Source organism: Salmo salar, chromosome ssa11 (genome assembly GCF_905237065.1).
Source record: "Salmo salar chromosome ssa11, Ssal_v3.1, whole genome shotgun sequence".
Taxonomy (NCBI): Eukaryota; Metazoa; Chordata; class Actinopteri; order Salmoniformes; family Salmonidae; genus Salmo; species Salmo salar.
The window spans coordinates 3,053,150-3,078,534 of record NC_059452.1 but is presented as its reverse complement, the minus strand read 5'-3'; the positions used below and the strand labels follow the sequence as shown (position 1 = coordinate 3,078,534).

The following is a 25,385-nucleotide window of genomic DNA, read 5'->3' as shown; positions in this document are numbered from 1 at the left end:
GGAGTAACTAAAATGTTGTTGATTCATACTCAGTTTTCTCATATCACAGCCATTAAACTCTGTAACTGTTTTAAAGTCATCATTGGCCTCCTGGGGAAATCCCTGAGCAGTTTCATTCCTCTCCCGCAACTGAGTTAGGAAGGACGCCTGTATCTTTGTATTGATCCAAAGTTTAATGAATAACTTCACCATGCTCAAAGGGATATTCAGTGTCAGCTTTTTTTAATGTTTACCCCTCTACCAATAGGTGCTCTTCTTTGCGAGGCATTGGAAAACCTCCCTGGTCTTTGTGTTTGAAATTCACTGCTCGACTGAGGGACCTTATGTAACAGTGTAGGTTCCGTCCCTCTCTTCGCCCCAACCCGGGCTCGAACCAGGGACCCTTGCACACATCAACAACTGACACCCCACGAAGCATCGTTACCCATCGCGCCACAAAAGCCGCGGCCCTTGCAACGCAAGGGGCAACCCTACTTCAAGTCTCAGAGCGAGTGACGTCACCGATTGAAACGCTATTAGCGCGCACCACCGCTAACTAACTAGCCATTTCACATCGGTTACACTCACCCCCCCTTTGACCTCCTCCTTTTCCGCAGCAACCAATGATCCGGGTCAACAGCATCAATGTAACAGTGTAGGTTCCGTCCCTCTCTTCGCCCCAACCTGGGCTCGAACCAGGGACCCTTGCACGCATCAACAACTGACACCCACCGAAGCATCGTTACCCATCGCGCCACAAGAGCCACGGCCCTTGCAACGCAAGGGGCAACCCTACTTCAAGTCTCAGAGCGAGTGACGTCACCGATTGAAACGCTATTAGCGCGCACCACCGCTAACTAACTAGCCATTTCACATCGGTTACACTTACAGATAATTGTATGTGTGGGGTACAGAGATGAGGTGTTCATAAGAAAATGCTGTTAAACACTTATTTCACATAGAGTGAGTCCATGCAACTTAATATATTACTTGTTAAGCACATTTTTACTCCTGAATTTATTTAGGCTTGCCATAACAATGTTGTTTAATACTTATTGACTCTAGACATTTCAGCTTTTCATTTTAAAATAATGGAAATTAATGATAATGAAAATTTTGAAAAACTGAATTCTACTTTGACGTTATGGCGTATTGTGTGTAGGCCCATGAAAAAAATGCTATCCATTTAAAATTCTTGCTGTAACATAACAACATGTGGAAAAAGTCAAGAGGTGTGAGTACTTTCTGAAGGCACTGTAGTTATAGTTGATAAAAGTTTTTAAGAATTTGAAGTCAGGATAGCCTAAACATTTGAAAGTTGGTTTGTTCTCTAGCTTGAACGGTTCAAGAGTTATTGTTGAGGCTAGTGCTCCTGCAGTAATCCATAAAACACTTGAAAAGTTGCATGAGGAGTTAGCAGGATTGGATTGGAGTTGAGTCAGAGTGAAATTCTCATGTTCTGAGGAGAGAACAAGGCACTCACAGCCAAGGTAAAAACCCTTGATTCCAACATGGATTGTCAAAGGGGAAACAGGTTGATGAGGGAGTTGCTACTAGACATACGAACTCGAAGCAGGCGTGGAAATTATTTTTCTCTGGAGATTCCTCCAATAATCCAGAGGGCGCAATCAGACTTCATGCAGTCTACCTTGAAAGTTCCTCTAGACTGTAAGCAAGGTGGCTTTCCACCGAGTGCACAGACTTGGAGCGATAAAACAAAGGGTCCCTGACGTATCATCGCAAAATATGAACCCTACCAACAAAAGGAGCTGCTTAAAAACAGGGGAAGGGAGCTTAAAGAACCAAAATTTGGTCTCAATTATCAATTTCCCAGGTAGATAAAGGATCGTGGCAAGAGACTGTATCCCGTACAAAGTCAACAGAGGGAGAGGGGTAAGCTTGCCTTTCTCATTATGGACAAACTCTTTATAGACGGACAGCTTTTCCGAGACAGCTCCATAACACCATGGTTATACTAAATTCTATGGGGACACCAGGTTACGTAAAAAATTATGGGCATTTTTGAGCAGTATAAAGTTGATAAGCCCACACACTCACTCAATTATGCACTCGCTTACACGGACGAACACACGCATACATACGTGATCTCTCTATTTCCTTTATTTCTCTTCTCTCTCTATTGTTTGGAACTTTATATAATTCAATATGTTTCTTGTTTGTCAGTCTTTTGTATTTCTTTGTTTACATGTTTATTTATGTTTACGACAAACAATGGGAAGATGTCAGAACAGGTAAGTTGGGGAATAACATTTTGTACTGTAGTGAAGCCGTCTCTATAGGAATGCAATGTCTCTTTCATAATCATGTGAAACGTAAATTACTATGGAAATGCTGGGATCTGTTTTTCTATGAATATGATGTTTAACGCAGCTATGATGTTGATACTATATGGAATACAATTATCATCTAGAATATTAAGGCTGCACTCACTTCATGTTATACACATGAACACATAGACCAGGCTGTATCACATCCGGCCGTGATTGGGAGTCCCATGGGGCGGTGTACAATTGGCCCAATTTCGTGTGGGTTTGGCCAGAGTAGGCCATCATTGTAAATAATAATTTTTTCTTAAAACCTCTTAAGGATCAGGCCCTTCTTTTCAGTTTCTGCCTAAAATGATATACCCAAATCTAACTGCCTGTAGCTCAGGACCAGAAGCAAGGATATGCACATTCTTGATATCATTCGAAAGGAAACACTTTGAAGTTTGTGGAAATGTGAAATTAATGTAGGAGAACATAACACAATAGATCTGGTAAAAGGTAATACAAAGAAAAAAACATATGTTTTCTATTTTTATTTTTGTTGCATGATCTTTGACATGAAAAAGAAAAGCCACACATTCAGCAAGGAAGCTGGATGTAATTTAGATGGTGTCCACAAGAGGGCAACAGTGTATGTGCAAAGTTTCAGACTGATAACTTCAAGAATACTTCTCAGATAGAGTTCAGTGTGTCAAATCGGAGGGCCTGTTGTCCAGACCTCTGACAGTCTCTATGGGGGTGCCACAGGGTTCAATTCTCGGGCTGACTCTTTTCTCTGTATACATCAATGATGTCGCTCCTGCTGCTGGTGATTCTCTGATCCACCTCTATGCAGACGACACCATTCTGTATACATCTGGCCCTTCTTTGGACACTGTGCTAACAAACCTCCAAACGAGCTTCAACGCCATACAACACTCCTTCCGTGGCCTCCAACTGCTTTTAAATGCTAGTAAAACTAAGTGCATGCTCTTCATCCGATTGCTGTCCGCACCCTCCCGCACGACTAGCATCACTGCACTGGACGGTTCTGACCTAGAATATGTGGACAACTACAAATACCTAGGTGTCTGGTTAGTCTCCTTCCAGACTCACATTAAGCATCTCCAATCCAAAATGAAGTCTAGAATTGGCTTCCTATTACGCAACAACGCCTCTTTCACTCATGCCGCCAAAACTTACCCTTGTAAAGCTGACGATCCTACCGATCCTTGACTTCAGCGATGTCATTTATGAAATAGCCCCCAACACTCTACTCAGCAAACTGGATGTAGTCTATCACAGTGCCATCTGTTTTGTCACCAAATCCCCATATACTACCCACCACTGCGACCTGTATGCTCTTGTTGGCTGGCCCTCACTACATATCCGTCGCCAAACCCACTGGCTCCAGGTCATCTATAAGACTTTGCTAGGTAAAGCCCCGCTTTATCTCAGTTCACTGGTCACCATAGCAACACCCACCCGTAGCAGGCGCTCCAGCAGGTATATTTCACTGGTCATCCCCAAAGCCAACACTTACTTTGGCCGCCTTTCGTTCCAGTTCTCTGCTGCCAATGACTGGAACTAATTGCAAAACTCTCTGAAATTGGAGACTTATATCTCCCTCTCTAACTTTAAGCATCAGCTGTCAGAGTAGCTTACCGATCACTGTACCTGTACACAGCCAATCTGTAAATAGCACACCCAACTACCTCATCCCCATATTATTACTTACCCTCTTCCTCTTTTGCACCCCAGTATCTCTACTTGCACATCATCATCTGCACTCCAGTGTTAATGCTAAATTGTAATTATTTTTGCCTCTAAGGCGTATTTATTGCCTACCTCTCTACTCTTCTACATTTGCACACACTGTACATAGATTTTTATTTTATTTTGTGTAACTCTGTGTTGTTTTTTTTCGCACTGCATTGCTTTATCTTGGCCAGGTCGCAGTTGTAAATGAGAACTTGTTCTCAACTGGCCTACCTGGTTAAATAAAGATTCAATAAAAAAGAAAGAGCAAGCTACATGACATTTAGTATGAAGTCACCCAGGTGTCCCTCACGATTTGCCCAAATGTACCCAAGTAGCCGAATTGGTAAATTGATACGTTTTCAAGAACATACAGTGGGGCAAAAAAGTATTTATTCAGCCACCAATTGTGCAAGTTCTCCCACTTAAAAAGATGAGGGAGGCCTGTAATTTTCATCATAGGTACACTTCAACTATGACAGACAAAATGAGCCAAAGAAATCCAGAAAATCACATTGTAGGATTTTTTATGAATTTATTTGCAGATTATGGTGGAAAATAAGTATTTGGTCAATAACAAAAGTTCATCTCAATACTTTGTTATATACCCTTTGTTGGCAATGACACAGGTCAAACGTTTTCTGTAAGTCTTCACAAGGTTTTCACTCACTGTTGCTGGTATTTTGGCCCATTCTTCCATGCAGATCTCCTCTAGCCTGTTAGGGCTAGGGGGCAGTATTGACACGGCTGGATAAAAAATGTACCCGATTTAATCTGGTTACTACTCTTGCCCAGTACCTAGAATATGCATATAATTATTGGCTTTGGATAGAAAACACCCTAAAGTTTCTAAAACTGTTTGAATGGTGTCTGTGAGTATAACAGAACTCATATGGCAGGCCAAAACCTGAGAAGATTCCATGCAGGAAGTGGCCTGTCTGACAATTTCTTGCCCTTCTTGATTATCTCTATCCATTACTAAGGATCTCTGCTGTTACGTGACACTTCCTACGGCTCCCATGGGCTCTCAGAAGGCGGCAAAAAGCTGAATCGTGGCTTTGCAGGCTCTGGCTGAAAAAAAGTCGCGCGTTTGGGTAGTGGCTGGTTACAGTACTGTGAGACTCAGGCGCGTGCCCGCGTCGACCGAATGCTTTGTTTTCTTTCCTCTGTTTACCTAAACGAAGATTCCTGGTCGGAATATTATCGCTTTTTTACGCGAAAAATTGCATAAAAATGGATTTTAAACAGCGGTTGACATGCTTCGAGATACGGTAATGGAATATTTAGACATTTTTTGTCACGAATTGCGCCATGCTCGTGACCCTTATTTACACTTCGGATAGTGTCTTGAACGCACGAACAAAAACGCCGCTATTTGGATATAACGATGGATTATTTTGGACCAAACCAACATTTGTTATTGAAGTAGCAGTCCTGGGAGTGCATTCTGATGAAGAACATCAAAGGTAATCAAACCTTTGTAATAGTAAATCGGAGTTTGGTCAGGGCTAAACTTGGTGGGTGTCTAAATAGCTAGCCGTGATGGCTGGGCTATGTACTCAGAATATTGCAAAATGTGCTTTCACCGAAAAGCTATTTTAAAATCGGACACCTCGATTGCACAAAGGAGTTCTGTATCTATAATTCTTAAAATAATTGTTGTTTTTTGTGAACGTTTATCGTGAGTAATTTAGTAAATTCACCGGAGGTTTGCGGGGGGTATGCTAGTTCTGAACGTCACATGCTAATGTAAAAAGCTGGTTTTTGATATAAATATGAACTTGATTGAACAAAACATGCATGTATTGTATAACATAATGTCCTAGGTGTGTCATCTGATGAAGATCATCAAAGGTTAGTGCTGCATTTAGCTGTCTTCTGGGTTTTTGTGACATTATATGCTAGCTTGAAAAATGGGTGTCTGATTATTTCTGGCTGGGTACTCTGCTGACATAATCTAATGTTTTGCTTTCGTTGTAAAGCCTTTTTGAAATCGGACAGTGTGGTTAGATTAACGAGAGTCTTGTCTTTAAAATGGTGTAAAATAGTCATATGTTTGAGAAATTGAAGTAATAGCATTTCTAAGGTATTTGAAAATCGCGCCACGGGATTACACTGGCTGTTGCGTAGGTGGGACGATTTCGTCCCGCCTAGCCCAGAGAGGCTAGAGCAGTGATGTTTTGGGTCTGTCGCTGGGCAACACGGACTTTCAACTCTCTCCAAAGATTTTCTATGGGCTTGAGATCTGGAGACTGGCTAGGCCACTCCAGGACCTTGAAATGCTTCTTACGAAGCCACTCCTTCGTTGCCCGGGCGGTGTGTTTGGGATCATTGTCATGCTGAAAGACCCAGCCACGTTTCATCTTCAATGCCCTTGCTGATGGGAGGAGGTTTTCACTCAAAATCTCACGATACATGGCCCCATTCATTCTTTCCTTTACACGGGTCAGTCGTCCTGGTCCCGTTGCAGAAAAACAGCCCCAAAGCATGATGTTTCCACCCCCATGCTTCACAGTAGGTATGGTGTTCTTTGGATGCAACTCAGCATTCTTTGTCCTCCAAACACGACGAGTTGAGTTTTTACCAAAAAGTTATATTTTGGTTTCATCTGACCATATGACATTCTCCCAATCCTCTTCTGGATCATCCAAATGCTCTCTAGCAAACTTCAGATGGGCCTGGACATGTACTGGCTTAAGCAGGGGGACACGTCTGGCACTGCAGGATTTGAGTCCCTGGCGGCATAGTGTGTTACTGATGGTAGGCTTTGTTACTTTGGTCCCAGCTCTCTGCAGGTCATTCACTAGGTCCCCCCGTGTGGTTCTGGGATTTTTGCTCACCGTTCTTGTGATCATTTTGACCCCACAGGGTGAGATCTTGCGTGGAGCCCCAGATCGAGGGAGATTATCAGTGGTCTTGTATGTCTTCCATTTCCTAATAATTGCTCCCACAGTTGATTTCTTCAAACCAAGCTGCTTACCTATTGCAGATTCAGTCTTCCCAGCCTGGTGCAGGTCTACAATTTTGTTTCTGGTGTCCTTTGACAGCTCTTTGGTCTTGGCCATAGTGGAGTTTGGAGTGTGACTGTTTGAGGTTGTGGACAGGTGTCTTTTATACTGATAACAAGTTCAAACAGGTGCCATTAATACAGGTAACGAGTGGAGGACAGAGGAGCCTCTTAAAGAAGAAGTTACAGGTCTGTGAGAGCCAGAAATCTTGCTTGTTTGTAGGTGACCAAATACTTATTTTCCACCATAATTTGCAAATAAATTCATTAAAAATCCTACAATGTGATTTTCTGGATTTTTTTTCTCGTATTTTGTGTCATAGTTGACGTGTACCTATGATGAAAATTACAGGCCTCTCTCATCTTTTTAAGTGGGAGAACTTGCACAATTGGTGGCTGACTAAATACTTTTTTGCCCCACTGTAACTATAGAAAACATATAGAAATGCTATGCTAATAAAAATACAAGTTTACACACTCCCAGGAATGTCATACATGATGGATCATTAACTTCCCTACATAAAATGTACTAACAGGAGATGCAACAAGAATGCTGATACAATGTCTCCAAACACAGAGGTGAAATATTTAAGATAAGGGCCAAGTTATCAGTCAACACTGATCTAATGTCATAAGTGAACACACCACAAACCACACACAAAGTAAAAAAGAAAGAAAGAAATGCCAGAGAGAGCAGCAGTCAGACTAAGTGGGGGATGGAGGACTTGAATGTGGTCTCTTTGAAGTGAGTCTTTACCACTATTGAAGATTTTTTTTAAATCAGTAAGAACTGAAGTTTATTACTTATTTTATTGAACTTTTATTTTAGCAAAACATCAAATAAACAACACATCTATAAACATATATTATATAGAGTAGGAGGAACACTATTATTTTTTTATTTATTTAAATGAACCTTTATTTAACAAGGCAAGTCAGTATAAATTCTTATTTACAATGACGCCTACCCCGGCCAAACCCGGACGACGCTGGGCCAATTGTGCGCCACCCTATGGGACTCTCAATCACGGCTGGATGTGATGCAGCCTGGATTGGAACCAGTTACTGCAGTGTGTTAGACCACTGTGCCAGTCGGGAGCCCAATGTATATTATATGTTGACTTTGACATGTTGTGGCTTTCGAGTGCCTTGTTTGCTATTCATACACATATTTCATTAGGAATTATATATTCATCCCCCTTGGCGTTTTTCCTATTTTTTGCATTTCAACCTGTAATGTAAATTGATTTTTATTTGGATTTCATGTAATGGACATACACAAAATAGTCCTAATTGGTGAAGTGAAATGAAAAAAATTACTAAATTAAAAACGGAAAAGTGGTGCATGCATATGTATTCACCCCTTTGCCATGAAGCCCCTAAATAAGATCTGGTGCAACCAATTACCTTCAGAAGTCACATAATTATTTAAATAAAGTCCACCTGTGTGCAATCTAAGTGTCACATGATCTGTCACATGATCTCAGTATACACTACCATTCAAAAGTTTGGGACCACTTAGAAATGTCCTTGTTTTTGAAAGAAAAACAATTTTTTTGTCCATTAAAATAACATCAAATTGATCAGAAATACAGTGTAGACATTGTTAATGTTGTAAATGGCAATTGTAGCTGGAAACGGCAGATTATTTATGGTATATCTACATAGGCGTACAGAGGCCCATTATCAGCAACCATCACTCCTGTGATCCAATGGCACTATGTGTTTGCTAATCCAAGTTTATCATTTTAAAAGGCTAATTGATCATTAGAAAACCCTTTTGCAATTATGTTAGCACAGCTAATTAAAGAAGCAATACAACTGGCCTTCTTTAGACTAGTTGACTAGCATCAGCATTTGTGGGTTCGATTACATGCTCAAAATGGCCAGAAACAAATACCTTTCTTCTGAAACTCGTCAGTCTATTCTTGTTCTGAGAAATGAAGGCTATTCCATGCGAGAAATTGCCAAGAATCTGAATATCCGGTACAACGCTGTGTACTACTCCCTTCACAGAACACCGCAAACTGGCTCTAACCAGAATAGAAAGAGGAGTGGGAGGCCCCGGTGCACAACTGAGCAAGAGGACAAGTACATTAGAGTGTCTAGTTTGAGAAACAGATGCCTCACAAGTCCTCAACTGGCAGCTTCATTAAATAGTATCCGCCTAACACCAGTCTCAACGTCAACAGTGAAGAGGCGACTCCATGATGCAGGCCTTCTCGGCAGAGTTGCAAAGAAAAAGCCATATCTCAGATTGGCCAATAAAATATAAGATTAAGATGTGCAAAAGAACAGACACTGGACAGAGGAACTCTGCCTTTAATCAGAACACCATTTTTCAGCTGTGCTAACATGATTGCAAAAGGGTTTTCTAATGATCAATTAGCCTTTAAAAATGATAAACTTGGATTAGCTAACACAATGTACTATTGGAACACAGTAGTGATGTTTGCTGATAATGGGCCTCTGTACACCTATGTAGATATTCCAAAGAAAATCAATTACAACATCAACAATGTCTACACTGTATTTCTGATCAATTTGATGTTATTTTAATGGACTTTCAAAAACAAGGACATTTCTCACTGACCCCAAACTCTTGAATGGTAGTGTACGTAAATGTGATATTTCAGTTTTTTTTTTAATACATTTGCAAACATTTCTAAAAAACAGTTTTTGCTTTGTCATTGTGGGGTATTGTGTGTAGATTTATGAGGGGGAAAAACGATTTAATCTGTTTTAGAATAAAGCTGTAACGTAGCAAGATGTGGAAAAGTCAAGGGGTCTGAATACTTTCCGAATGCACTGTACCTCAACTGATATATCATCCAGCCCTGGAGTTTTCCCGGACTTGAAGGCTTTAATTGCATCTAGAAGTCCCTCCTCTGTAATTAGGCCTTCACATGAGTCGGACTGTAGAGCTGTTAATTTTACACTATTAATAGAAAACAAATCCTTAAAATTAACTTCAGTTAGTGGAGATGGAGAAGACAAATGAAAACATATGCTTAAAGTACTTTGCTTCCTTTTTCAAAATATTGTTTGTTGAATCATGGATGACTGTCATTTGTAACAAGTTTCTGTAAATTATTTCTACATATTTTTTCCAGTTTGTTTACATATTCCGTCCAGTTCACTTTATTTTGTATAATATATTACACTTGATCTTTCTTGAATAATTTCCTCCATTTCTTATTCTGTGCCTCTTTTACAGTTTTTATTGCTTTATATTTGTACTGTTAGTTCCTCTATTTCCTTTGTTAAGATGAACTCTTATGACCTAAGAAAGTAGAGAGAATGAAAAAGAGGAGAGAAAGAATGAGGGAATGAGAACATTTGTGAATGGTTGGATGATGTTGGTATGTAGAAGGGGGACTGTTTTCACTGTTGAGAATTAGGCATCGTTGGATGTCCTTTGTAAGGAGCAGGAATTCATGGAGTGCAAAGAGTGTGTGTGTGTGTGTGTGTGTGCGCCTGTGTGTGTACGTGTATATGCATGCTTGTCTGCGTACGTGCTCTTGTGTGTGACAGAGCATAGCTGTGAGTAGCCACGTGTGACACCTAGACACCCACCTTCATAATAACATCTGCACAGTGAGCTGGCGATGTTACACCTTTAGGTAGAGAGATCAACTTCAGTTTGCAATGTGACAAAGAGTAATGTTAGTACTGAAACTAGAAGCACATTGCGCGTCGAGAGAGTCTGTTTTACCTGTGTGTGTGTGTGCGCACGTCTATGTGAATGTGCTGTATGTGTATGCGCACTCAGCCTGTGCATTATGTGCACCCCCCCTCCCGGTCTTGGTCTTGACTCGGACTCAATTTGCACTGGTCTTGGCCTTGAATCAGTCTCGCTTTAGATGGTCTCGAACCCAACACTGGTGTACCGTATTTATGACCTTACCCATGTGTTCCTGGGGATCTGAGGGTTGCAAGAGCATTGCCAGGTGAACCGTGTGTGCTCTCGAAATCTGGGATTGAGTTAGCGGGAGGGTAGCCTGGCTTCAGATGTATAGGATAATAATGGGGGGATTTATGCGCTTTGAAGGATGGGGTGTGTTTTTTCCACTCCCGCTCTTGCCAAGAAAGCGGTGGGAGGGGATGGAACTTGGACTCAGCTCGTCTGACAGTGTCAAAACAATCTGTTACAATGACTGACTGTAAATCTCTCTGCTTCTTTTTTTCTCCTTCTTTCTCTCTGTCTCTTAAAATTGCTCTCTCTCTTGCTCTGTCTGTTTGATGTTTCTTACATTTCTTAATTTTTCTTTCAGTGATTAATAAATGAGACCTACCCCCTCACTCTCTTTCACTTTCTCCCTCTCTTTGTCTGTCTGAACAGAAACATACTTAAGTTTGTTATGAACTCGATCGATTTACATGATTTATGAACTTGATCAGAGAAAGAATCTGTGTGAGGGGAACATCAAAATGGCTGACTTGATGTCATGCCCTTCATGTTTGTGTATTGTAGGTGATCAGATAGGCTTGCAGTTCTGCAAGAGGAAGGGGTTAATGAGGTGACCCTTCATTAGCCCTGTTAATAAAGTCTGTCATTAGGAAAGTTCTAAGATGAATGTGGGTGGTATGAGTTTTATGGTTTACAGTTTCATGTGGGATCCCTTACTACAGCTGGTTAATGGGGGTAGGTAGCAAGGCGAGGGGTGCCTTTATGTCTATCTATACTGAACAAAAATATAAGCACTACATGTAAAGTGTTGGTTTCATGAGCTGAAATAAAAGATCCCAGAAATGTTCCATACAAACAAAAAGCTTCTTTTTCTCAAATATTGTGCACAAATTTGGTTACATCCCTGTCAGTTATCATTTCTCCTTTTCCAAGGTAATCTATCCACCTGACAGATGTGGTATATCAAGAAGCTGATTAAACAGCATTATCATTAGACAGGTGGACCTTCTGCTGAGGACAGTAAAAGGCCACTCTAAAATGTGCAGTTTTGTCACACAGCACAATGCTACAGATAATTGAATGTTAATTTCTCTACCATAAGCCGCCTCCAACGTCATTTTAGAGAATTTGTCAGTACGTCCAACCGGCCTCACAACTGCAGACCATGTGTAACCACGCCAACCTGGACCTCCACATCCGGCGTCTTCACCTGCAGGATCGTCTGAGACCAGCAACCCGGAAAGCTGATGAAACTGAAAAGTATTTATGTCTGTAATAAGGCCTTTTTGTGGGGGAAAAACTTATTCTGATTAGCTGAGCCTGGCTCCCCAGTGGGTGGGCCTGGCTCCCAAGTGAGTGGGACTATGCCCTCGCAGGCCCACCCATGTGAAATCCAAGGATTAGGGCCTGAGGAATTCATTTGAATTGACTGATTTCCTGTAACTCAGTAAAATCTTTGAAATTGTTGCATTTATATTTTTGTTCAGTATATGTTCAGTGGCAGTTCCTCGGCCACTGACCCTTTGGTTTACCTGTGTTTCAATTCAGTACAGTTCAGTAAATCTGATGGGCATGATACGTTTTACGCTTCGTACTACTTTTTACCCATTTTACTACGACTTTTGAACTCTTGTTATCCTAAAGCCTCAAACAAACAACTTAGGCCAGACATATTTTGGGTTTCGGTTAAACACAGAGATATTTTTCAAGGTGAATGAGATTTCATAAAAGTCAACTTAACCTCCCATGTGTGAAGCAGACCATAGTTTCCAGTGTTTGTTTAATCTTTGTCTTCCATTGTTGACCTTTTAACCTTTTCTGACTGACACATCCTCACCCCTCCACCTCCCAGGTTTGTGACGCGCTTCATTGAGCTCGACGGCCTCACCTGCCTGCTCAATTTCCTGCGGAGCATGGACTACGAGACGTCGGAGAGCCGCGTGCACACCTCGGTCATCGGCTGCATCAAGGCCCTGATGAACAACTCGCAGGGTCGAGCCCATGTGCTGGCCCACCCGCAGAGCATCAATACCATCTCCCAGAGCTTGCGGCAGGACAACGTCAAGACCAAAGTGGCAGTGCTGGAGATCCTGGGCGCAGTGTGCTTGGTGCCCGATGGCCACAAGAAGGTGCTGCAGGCGATGGCCCACTACCAGAAGTATGCCGCTGAGAGGACCCGCTTCCAGGTATAGTCCAACAAGTGCTGGGGTACTCCTAAAGCTAATCAGAAGTAAATGACACACACATTTTAGGTCATCCCCAAGAGTTAATATGTATTTTTAACCATGTTTAGAAGAGTTGCAAGGAAATTGTCCCTGTAACCCAGGGGTGGGCAAACTTCTTGGCTCAAGGGCCACATCAGGACGGATAGTGCGCATTTTTTAAGGGCTGATTTGGTCATATAAAGTTTTTTTTTTTAATTGGACCGTAAAACCATAAAATTGAATTGACCGGTGGGATGGATTGGCTGTAGTTTACCCACCACTGCAACTCTTGCAGATCAATTTCATAGTTTTTTATTTATTTATTTTATTTAACCTTTATTGAACTTGTCAAGATCAAATTCTTATTTACAATGAAGGCCTACTCTGGCAAACCCGGACGACGCTGGGCCAATTGTGCGCTGCCCTATGGGACTCCCAATCATGGCCGGTTGTTATACAGCCGGGAATCGAACCCGGGTCTGTAGTGACGCCTCTAGCAGTGAGAAGCTGTGCCTTAGACCGCTGCACCACTCGGGAGCCCTGAGTTGTTTATGTATTGTAATGAATATAACTGAATAATTGTCCATTCAACTCATGCACCTAACTGAGAACTGTCCCTGTAACCCATTCAGACGTTACTGAATGAGCTAGACAGAAGTACGGGGCGCTACAGAGACGAGGTCAACCTGAAGACAGCCATCATGTCCTTTATCAACGCTGTGCTCAATGCTGGGGCTGGGGAGGTCAGTCAGGATCGCCATGTTACTCTTTAACCCCCCTGTCACACCCACAGCTAGGTCTACTTTCTATTGGATGATTCATGGCAGAAAGAGTCACATTTAAACAGTTCTACCAAGATATCATCCAATAATTTGACTGCACACACCCTTAGAAATACATTAGATTTGAGTGATAGAGGCAACATCATTGTTCGTGGTTGAAATTGGGATGATCTTGGTCCCTTGTCAAACAGTCAGAATATGTCAAGAATACATCTTAATGATGGAGTCTAGAGTAGGGGGAAACGTCGTCACTGGCCGCCCCACCACTGTTTTTATTTTTGGTTGGCAAGTTGAGGAGCGTAATTTAGTAAAAAAAGTATTAGCATGGTAAATGAAATTGCAGTACATATTGTGCTCTTCTATCGCGCGTGCAATGATGTCCGAGCGGGAAAAAACAGTGTTGTTTGCAGTAACTTCTTTGTTGTTGAAATATTGCAAATGGACATGACTGTTTCATCATTAAGGATTCCAGCTGTACAGTGCCTTCGGAAAGTATTCAGGCCCCTTGACTTTTTCCACATTTTACTACGTTACAGCGTTATTCTAAAATGGATTCAATAAAAAAAAAAATCCTCAGCAATCTACACACAACACCCCATAGTGACTAAGCGAAATCAGGCTTTTCGAAAAATTTTCACATGTATAAAAAAGTAATATACAGAAATACCTTATTTACATAAGTATTCAGACCCTTTGCTATGAGACTCGAAATTGAGCCCAGGTGCATCCATTTATCATCCTTCAGATGGTTCTGCAACTTCATTGGAGTTCACCTGTGGTAAATTCAATTGATTGGACATTATTTGGAAAGGCACAAACCTGTCTATTTAAGGTCCCACAGTTGACAGTGCATGTCAGAGCAAAAACTAAGCCATGAGGGCAAAGGAATTGTCTGTAGAGCTCCGAGACAGGATTCTGTCGAGACACAGATCTGGGGAAGTGTACCAAAACATTTCTGCAGCATTGAAGGTCCCCAAGGACACACCAAGACTCTTCCTAGAGCTGGCTGAGCAAGAAGTGTCTTGGTCAGGGAGGTGACCAAGAACCCGATAGTCACTCTGACAGAGCTCTATAATTACTCTGTGGAGATGGGAGAAATTTCCAGATGGACAACCAGCTCTGCAGCACTCCACCAATCAGGCCTTTATGGTAGAGTGGCCAGACAGAAGCCACTCCTCAGTAAAAGGCACATTTTTTACCTTAATTTAACTAGGCAAATCAGTTAAGAACAAATTCTTATTTTCAGTGACGGCCTAGGAACAGTGGGTTAACTGCCTTGTTCAGGGGCAGAACGACAGATTTTTTTTTCCTTGTCAGCTCAGGGATTCGATCTTGCAACCTTTCGGTTACTAGTCCAACGCTCTAACCACTAGGCTACCTGCTGCCCACTTGGAGTTTGCCAAAAGGCCCCTAAAGACTCTCAGACCATGTGAAACAAGATGAAACCAAAAGGCACATGACGGGTAAAAGGCACGTGACAGTCTGCTTGGAGTTTGCCAAAAGGCACCTAAAGGACTCTCAGACCATGAGAAACAAGTCAGGATCGAGGCAAAGATGAACAGAGCAAAGTACAGAGAGATCCTTGATGAAAACCCGCTCTAGAGTGCTCAGGACCACAGACTGGGGCAAAGGTTCACCTTGCAACAGGACAACAACCCTAAGCACACAGCCAAGACAACACAGGATTGGCTTCGGGACAGTTCTCTTAATGTCCTTGAGTGGCCCAGCCAGAGCCCGGACTTGAACCCGATTGAACATCTCTTGAAAGACCTGAAATTGCTGTGTCGCAACGCTCCACATCCAACCTGACAGAGCTTGAGAGGATCTGCAGAGAAGAATGAGAGAAATTCCCCAAATACAGGTGTGCCAAGATTGTAGCATCATACCCAAGAAGATTTGAGTCTGTAATCGCTGCCAAAGGTGCTTCTACAAAGTATTGAGTAAAGGGTACTTATGTAAATGTGATATTTCAGTTTTTATTTTTAAACTGTTTTTGCTTTGTCATTATGGGGTATTGTATGTAGATTGATGAGGGACAAAATAAATGTTATCCACTTTAGAATAAGGCTGTAAAGAAAATATTTTGGAAAAAGTCAAGGGGTCTAAATACTTTCCGAATGCACTGTAAGTCAAGTTTATTCTTGTATTACAATAGTGCACAGACACAGTAGCCTACATACATAAACAACTGATGAAGCTAATTAAAAGTCCAAGATCAATTTACTGTATGCCTGAATGATTCAGTGTTGCTGTTGTTGTCATCAGCTGTGTTTGATACCCTGTACTTCAATCTTCAGGACAACCTGGAGTTCCGCCTCCACCTTAGGTACGAGTTCCTGATGTTGGGGATCCAGCCCGTGATTGACAAGCTCAGAGGGCACGATAATGCCATTCTGGACAGGTGAGGCAGGGGACAAAATGACCACCAAACATCTTAGAAAGCATCTTAGTCCCTACAGTAAGGTTGTTAGATTCAAAGCTGGCATCCAGCTCGTAAGATTTACAGAGAGATGGAATGACTCACTCAAGCTTATTGTCCTTTTCATGCCTGTGTCATATTTCCAGGCATTTGGACTTCTTTGAGATGGTAAGGAATGAGGATGACTTGGAACTTGCCAAGCGTTTTGACCTGGTGAGTGCCTGTTTACCATCCCCATTGACATCAATACATTGTATAATTAAGCCCACATTGTTTTATTGAACTGAAATCAAAAGTATTGTCAAACTGAGCACTGGTATTAATGTGCAACCTAGAACAGGTTCTCTTCTACGTTAGGCCCATGTAAAGCTCAAGTGTCTTTATTGGAATTTTCTCAATCTATGAATGTCGAACTTGGGTCATCCAGTGCTTGTATTGAAGACTGCTAATTGCATCCATGCCTCATTTCAGGCTTATTGTTATGGATTGACTTGGTATTTTAATGATTGTAGGTTTTCCTTTCATTCAACAGACCCATGTGGACACTAAGAGCGCTGGCCAGATGTTTGAGTTGATCAAGAAGAAGTTGAACCACACAGATGCCTATCCTTACCTGCTCTCTATCCTCCAGCACTGCCTCCAGATGCCCTGTGAGTACATCCATCACTATTAAATCTGCCTCACGGGCTGGTGAGGTATATTTATTGACGATTTACATTTCACAAATACACTATGGCAGTTTACATGACATGTCAAACTGAATTTTTGTATTTGTATTTATTATGGATTCCCATTAGCTGCTGCCAAAGCAGCAGCTACTCTTCCTGGGGTCCAACAAAAATAAGGCAGTTTATACAATCTTAAAACATTACAATACATTCACAGATTTCACAACACACTGGGTGCCCTCACGCCCCTACTCCACCACTACCACATATCTACATTACTAAATCCATGTGTATGTATACTGCGTATGTTATCTTGTGTGTGTATGCATGTGTCTGTGCCAATGTTTGTGTTGGGTGTTTTTTAAATCTGTTTTTTAAATCAAATTTTACTGCTTGCGTCAGTTACTTGATGTGGAATAGAGTTCCATGTAGTCATGGCTCTATGTAGTACTGTGTGCCTCCCATAGTCTGTTCTGGACTTGGGGACTGTGAAGAGACCTCTTGTGGCATGTCTTGTGGGGTATGCATGGGTGTCCGAGCTGTGTGCCAGTAGTTTAGACAGACAGCTCGGTGCATTCAACATGTCATTACCTCTCATAAATAGAAGTAGTGATTAAGTCAATCTCGCCTCCACTTTCAGCCAGGAGAGATTGACATGCATATTATTAATATTAGCTCTCTGTGTACATCCAAGGGCCTGTGCTGCCCTGTTCTGAGCCAATAAGTCCTTTTTTGTGGCACCTGACCACACGACTGAACAGTAGTCAAGGTGCAACAAAACTAGGGCCTGTAGGACCTGCCTTGTTGATAGTGATGTTAAGAAGGCAGAGCATCGCTTTATTATAGACAGACTTCTCCCCATCTTAGCTACTACTGCATCAATATGTTTTGACCATGACAGTTTACAATCTAGTGTTTCTCCAAGCAGTCATCTCAACTTGCTCAATTTCCACATTATTTATTACAAGATTTAGTTGAGGTTTAGGGTTTAGTGAGTGTTTTGTTCCAAATACAATGCTTTTAGTTTTACAAATATTTAGGGCTAACTTATTCCTTGCCACCCACTCTGAAACTAACTGCAGCTCTTTGTTGAGTGTTGCAGTCATTTCAGTCACTGTAGTAGCTGACGTGTATGGTGTTGAGTCATCTGCATACATAGAAACTCTGGCTTTACTTAGTCAGTGGCATGTCGTTAGTAAAAATTGAAAAAAGCAAGGGGCCTAAACAGCTACCCTGGGGAATTGCTGATTCTAACTAGATTATATTTGATAGGCTTCCATTAAAGAACACCCTCTGTGTTCTATTAGACAAGTCATTCTTTATCCACATTATAGCAGGGGGTGTAAAGCCATAACACATACGTTTATTTCCAGCAGTAGACTATGATCAATAATGTCAAAAGCTGCACTGAAGTCTAACAAGACAGCCCCCACAATAATTGTACCATCAATTTCTCTTTGCAGTGCACATACACACAATGACTATATCTGTCTCCTACGCTGGTCCATCACTATAACATCTGCCTCACAGGCTGTTTTTTCAATGCCTCGCAAAGAAGGGCACCGATTGGTAGATATGTAAAAATAAAATAAAAAAGTAGATGCTGACCTTTGAGGATGGTGAAGTTATTATTGAGGCTTTGGGTGGTGTATCAATACACTCAGTAATCACAAAGATACAGGCGTCCTTCCTAACTCATTTGCTGGAGAAGGACACTGCTCAGAGATTTCACCATGAGTCAATGGTGATTTTAAAACAGTTACTGATTTTAATGGTTGTGATATGAGAACTGAGGATGGACCAACAATATTGTTGTTACTCCACAATACTAACCTAATTGACAGAGTGAAAAGAAGGAAGCTTGTACAGAATAAAAATATTCCAAAAACATGCATCCTGTTTGCAACAAGGCACTTAAGTAATACTGCAAAAAATTTGACAAAGAAATTAGGTTTTTGTCCTGAATACAAAGTGTTATGTTTGGGGCAAATCCAACACAACACATCACTGAGTACCACTCTTCATATTTTCAAGCATGGTGGTGGCTGGATCATGTAATGGGTATGCTTGTCATCAGCAAGGACTAGGGAGTTTTTTATGATCAAAATAATCGTAATACAGCTATAAGCACAGGCAAAATCCTAGATGAAAACCTAGTTCAGTCTGTTTTCTACCAGTAATTGGGAGACAAATTCACCTTTCAGCAGGACAATAACATAAAACAATAGGCCAAATATACACTGGACTTGCTTACCAAGATGACATTGAATGTTCCTGAGTGACCTAGTTACTGTTTTAACTTAAATCAGTTTGAAAATCTATGGCAATACTTGAAAATGTCTGTTTGGCAATGATCAACAATCAACTTGACAGCTTGAAGAAATGTTTTAAGAATATTTGACAAATAATGTACAATCCAGATGTGGAAAGCTCTTAGAGATCCAAAAAGACGCAGCTGTAAAAAAAACAACATGTTTTTACTTATTATGCGGTATTATGTGTAGATAGGTGAGGACAAAAATCTATTTAATCCATTTTTAGATCCGGTTGTAACACAACAAAATGTGGATTAAGTCAAGGAGACTTTTGAAAACGTTCTGAAGGCACTGTAATAGGCCCAGACAGTACAGTGTTATTTTTGTATCAAGGATGATTATTCACTTTGGCACCAGTCTTGTGTTAGCACATAAGTTGCACAGATTGCTAGCTAGCTAGCTAACATTAAGTCAGAATATGATGAGGACAGAGGGTATATCCTAGGAAGCAGGTTTTAGGAGTTAGCGAGGTAACTTTGGTCATTCAAAAGTTGTTGACCTTTTAGCCAGGTACATTTCTATGGCAAAGAATCCTTCAGAACTAACCTTCTCCTTGGCAGGTTAACTCATGTCTAACTCCACTTACCCAAATGAAATTATAGAGTTGAGGACCAATGAAATCAGATTTCATCCCTCTCTCAAAGATTGTGTCATCAAGCCCATTTTCATTTGAGGAAGATGACTGATTTGTTTTATACATTTAGCAATGGTTTAATTAAATTACGTTTAATTTAGCAATTAGCATTTTAAACTTCACGCAATGTAACACTTTTGTATGACTTAATACAAATTATAATATTGATAGGAGTGAAAAAAAAATGTGCTTGTGCATTGATAAAATGTAAATGTAAACGTAAATAAGCACACCGAAGACACCATTAACGATAAATAATAAAATAAAGACTGCAGTTCTAAAAGCCTATTTCACATAGCCTGCTGATTTTGCAAGATAACTTTTATTCCATTTTGATTTCGGCACAAATGAAAATGTGGCACTGACTCGCCCATGGATTGATATTTCAGCATTGTTAGGCTTTTGACTAGCCATGTGTGTCATGCTCACGTAGTTACAAGCCTGCTAGATTTTGCAGCAGGCGGATGAACAATGTCCGCTGCCATAGTATGGATGAAGCCTTAGCTGCAATGTGAAGCTAACTGAAGCTGGTTAATTTTAGAAAACCCTTTGTAGATATAGCTTGCTTCGTAGGATATCCCTCAGGGCTGCTTGCTTGGTGAAGTGTACTTTTGATTGTTTACTTATTAAAATACGCTGCCTGTGGCAAGCTACTCACTGTCACCATCATGCCTACTTTCTCTAACTTTGTGACCTAGGGCTGAATGATGTTCAATGAGCGACTTGTAGAGCGCCTTCTCTTCTACAGGCAATCATTAAACATTTTGAAAAATGAGAGCAAATGAGCAGACATATTTGTTTATTCTACAGTGGCTTGCGAAAGTATTCACCCCCTTGGCATTTTTCCTATTTTCTTACCTTACAACTTGGAATTAAAATAGATTTTTGGGAGGTTTGTATCATTTGATTTACACAACATGCCTACCACTTTGAAGATGCAAAATATTTTTTCTTGTTGAACAAACAAGAAATAAGACAAAAAAAACGACAACTTGAGCGTGCATAACGATTCACCCCCCCCCAAAGTCAATACTATGTAGAGCTACCTTTTGCAGCAATTACAGCTGCAAGTATCTTGGGGTATGTCTCTATAAGCTTGGCACATCTAGCCACTGGGATTTTTGCCCATTCTTCAAGACAAAACTTCTCCAGCTTGTTCAAGTTGGATGGGTTCCGCTGGTGTACAGCAATCTTTAAGTCATACAACAGATTCTCAATTGGATGGAGGTCTGGGCTTTGACTAGGCCATTCCAAGACCTTAAAATGTTTCCCCTTAAACCACTTAAGTGTTGCTTTAGCAGTATGCTTAGGGTCATTGTCCTGCTGGAAGGTGAACCTCCGTCCCAGTCTCAAATCTCTGGAAGACTGAAACAGGTTTCCTTCAAGAATTTCCCTGTATTTAGTGCCATCCATCATTCCTTCAATTCTGACCATTTTCCCAGTCCCTGCCGATGAAAAACATCCCCACAGCACCATGCTTCACTGTGTGGATGGTGTTCTCGGAGTGATGAGAGGTGTTGGGTTTGCGCCAGACATAGCATTTTCCTTCATGGCTAAAAAGCTCAATTTTAGTCTCATCTGACCAGAGTGCCTTCTTCCATATGTTTGGGGAGTCTCCCACATGCCTTTTGGCGAGCACCAAACGTGTTTGCTTATTTTTTTTCTTTAAGCAATGGCTTTAATACTTATTTCCCTCATTAAAATGCTAATCAATTTATAACATTTTTGACTTGCGTATTTCTGGACTTTTTTGTTGTTATTCTGTCTCTCACTGTTCAAATAAACCTACCATTAAAATTATAAACTGATCATGTCTTTGTCAGTGGGCAAACGTGCAAAATCAGCAGGGGATCAAATACTTTTTTCCCTCACTGTATATACTAAGATCATGTGACAGATCATGTCACACTTAGATTGCATACAGGTGGACTTTATTTAACAGCAATCACTCACCTCGGATTAGACAAAGATTTTTTCTTCAACAAGCAGGACGCACAGGACATTCTCCGAACACCCGACAAGGCCAACATCCCAGTTATTTGCAAGAGGAAGATATGCAGGTACAGAGGACACAGAGCGGGGTGCCTCGTAAGGATCCACAGAAGGCGAGTGGGAAAGCTGCCGTTACCGTCAATATTACTCACCAACGTGCAATCATTGGACAATAAATTAGACGAGGTACGATCACGAATATCTGACAAATGAGACATCAAAAACTGTACTATCTTATGTTTCACGGAAACGTGGCTGAATGATGACATGGATATTCAGATAGCGGGATATATGTTGCAGCAGCAAGATAGAACAGCACACTCCGGTAAGAAGAGGGGGGGCGGTCTGTGCATATTTGTAAACAACAGCTGGTGCACAAAATTTAAGGAAGTCTCTAGATTTTGCTCGCCTGAAGTAGAGTATCTTGTGATAAAATGCAGAGCACACTATTTGCCTAGAGAGTTTTCCGCTATACTTTTCGTGCCTGTTTATTTACCCCCACAGACGGATGCTGGCACTAAGACCGCACTCAGTCAGCTGTATACGGAAATAAGCAAACAGGAAACTGCCACCCAGAGGTGGCGCTTCTAGTGGCCGGAGACTTTAATGCAGGGAAACTTACATCAGTTCTACCTCATTTCTATCAACATGTTAAATGTGCAACCAGAGGGAAAAAAATTCTAGATCACCTGTACTCCACACACAGAGACGCGTACCAAGTTCTCCCTCACCCTCCATTTGGTAAACCCGACCACAATTCTATCCTCCTGATTCCTGCTTACAAGCAAAAATTAAAGCAGGAAGAACCAGTGACTCGGTCTATAAAAAAGTGGTCAGATGAAGCAGATGCTAAACTACAGGACTGTTTTGCTATCACAGACTGGAACATGTTCCGGGATTCTTCCGATGGCATTGAGGAGTACACCACATCAGTCACTGGCTTTATCAATAAGTGCATCGAGGACGTCGTCCCCACAGTGACTGTACGTACATACCCCAACCAGAAGCCATGGATTACAGGCAACATTTGCACTGAGCTAAAGGCTAGAGCTGCCGCTTTCAAGGTGCGGGACTCTAACCTGGAAGCTTATAAGAAATCCTGCTATTCCCTCTGACGAACCATCAAACAGGCAAAGCGTCAATACAGGGCTAAGATTAAATCGTACTACACGGGCTCTGATGCCCGTCTTATGTGGCAGGGCTTGCAAACTATTACAGACTACTAAGGGAAGCACAGCCGCGAGCCTCCAAGTGACACGAGCCTACCAGACGAGCTAAATCACTTCTGTGCTCACTTCGAGGCAAGCAACACCGAGGCATGCATGAGAGCATTAGCTGTTCCGGATAACTGTGTGATCACGCTCTCCATAGCCGGTGTGTGTAAGACCTTTAACAGGTCAACATTCACAAGGCTGTGGGGCCAGACGTATTACTAGGACGTGTGCTCCGGGCATGTGCTGACCAACTGGCAGGTGTCTTCACTGACATTTTCAACATGTCCCTGATTGAGTCTGTAATACCAACATGTTTCAAGCAGATCACCATTGTCCCTGTGCCCAAGAACATGAAGGCAACCTGCCTAAATGACTACAGACCCGTAGCACTCACGTCTGTAGTCATGAAGTGCTTTGAAAGGCTGGTAATGGCTCACATAAACACCATTATCCCAGAAACCTGAGATCCACTCCAATTTGCCTACCGCCCAAACAGATCCACATATGATACAATCTCAATTGCACTCCATACTGCCCTATTCATTGACTACAACTCAGCGTTCAACACCATAGTGCCCTCAAAGCTCATCACTAAGCTAAGGATCCTGGGACTAAACACCTGCACATATGCACACAGCAATTTTACATTTTCTATTTTTTTTTTTTTTTTTTAACAAGTAATTTTTTTAATTTCACTTCACCAATTTTGACTATTTTGTTTATGTCTATTACATGAAATCCAAATAAAATCAATTTCAATTATAGGTTGTAATGCAACAAAATAGGAAAAACGCCAAGGGGGATGAATACTTTATACTGTATGTATATAATATCTGAGCTTTATCTCTGGAATGAAGTCCAATACAAATTTTTCTGTGAAAGGCTAATGTCGGACAATAATATCGGTCAACCAATTTATCGGTAGGCCTCTAACTGTTACATCAGCCTCCCAGGCTGGTCACTATTACATCTGCCTCAAAGCCTGGTTCATCACTATTACATCTGCCTCACAGTAGTCAAGAATAAATCTCATCTGACCAGAGTGCCTTCTTCCATATGTAAATGTAAGACAGTGTACCTTAACTGATAAAAAGGATTGACTCTAGTCAACACTGCAAAGGCTGGTTGATAATGATAGCTGCCTCACAAGTTGGTCAATGTTTCTGCCACTACTCAAAACCATGAATCCATGGAGCCATTTATACCCCCTCTTACAAAACACACCAGTTGTTCTTGAAGAAAATCTTCACTTCTGAATTGATGAGAGTAGTGAGGCTAAAATCTTAACATTGATCGTTGAAGTCCTTCTGCTTGTCCTCCAAGGAGCTAACCTTTCTTCATCAGTGTATGTGACCTTAGAAGTATGTGGTGTTTATTAACTCTGTTTGGTGTTTTCCAGACAAACGCGGAGGGGGCAGTCTGCAGCATTGGCAGCTCCTAGACCGGATCCTGCAGCAGATAGTCCTGCAAGATGAGAAGGGGGAGGACCCGGACATAGCGCCCCTAGACAACTTCAGTGTCAAAAATATAATTCGCATGTGAGTAACCTGGCCTCACACGATTTGTGACACACCGACAGATACAAACATAGATACACACTCTCACTCATACTCATGGACACAACCAAAAACATGCCCTGATGTTGGCACACACAATGTTGCTTATGATCATGTGTCTTCATGTTGTCAAGCAACTGTGTTGATAAAATGTTGCTATATAGAGCTATTATGAGATATTTTCTTTGTTGCTAGAGCTGTATATAGAACCTGACTGAACCAAGAAGGAAATTCAAGAGACACATGGAAGCATCCTTTTGGCATTACATCTTGTGCTGATCAAAGACTTCCTTGACATCGACAGCTGCTGTTATGACACAATGTTTCAAGCTTGGTGGGAACACACAAAAATACTGAAATAGCCCACTGTTTGCTTACCAGAGTTCAAAGAGAGTGAAGAGAAAGGGGTGGGGCATCTTTTGTTCACAAAACTAGACAGGATTTTAACTGGAAATTCGACATGGGCTGCGGTACAATTCCCTACCTTTATTCTCAGTCTGCAGCCCTTCACTCCCCCTTATGGATTTAAACAGAATGGACTGATATAGGAAACATGGTGAAGACACCCTCTAGCCTTAACATACACCAATCTAATGCTATCATATCCACAAGGGGGAGTGAGCAAGTGCACCCTTCACGGACAATGTATAGAAAATTGGACTGCAGCCATAAGCTGGGCC

General features: G+C 41.4%; 1 protein-coding gene across 5 annotated transcripts in view; it reads left to right on the top strand.

Annotated features, from left to right (window-relative positions):
• The window catches only part of daam2 (dishevelled associated activator of morphogenesis 2), a 247,030-nt gene that overhangs the window by 176,603 nt on the left and 45,042 nt on the right, over positions 1-25,385 (top strand). For all 5 annotated transcript variants that reach the window (XM_014126175.2, XM_014126170.2, XM_014126174.2 and 2 more), the window contains 6 exons: positions 12,774-13,107; positions 13,758-13,868; positions 16,205-16,308; positions 16,473-16,539; positions 16,859-16,976; positions 24,549-24,687. In XM_014126175.2, the coding sequence (XP_013981650.1) occupies positions 12,774-13,107; positions 13,758-13,868; positions 16,205-16,308; positions 16,473-16,539; positions 16,859-16,976; positions 24,549-24,687 (873 nt within the window). The remainder of the gene's footprint in view (positions 1-12,773; positions 13,108-13,757; positions 13,869-16,204; positions 16,309-16,472; positions 16,540-16,858; positions 16,977-24,548; positions 24,688-25,385) is intronic.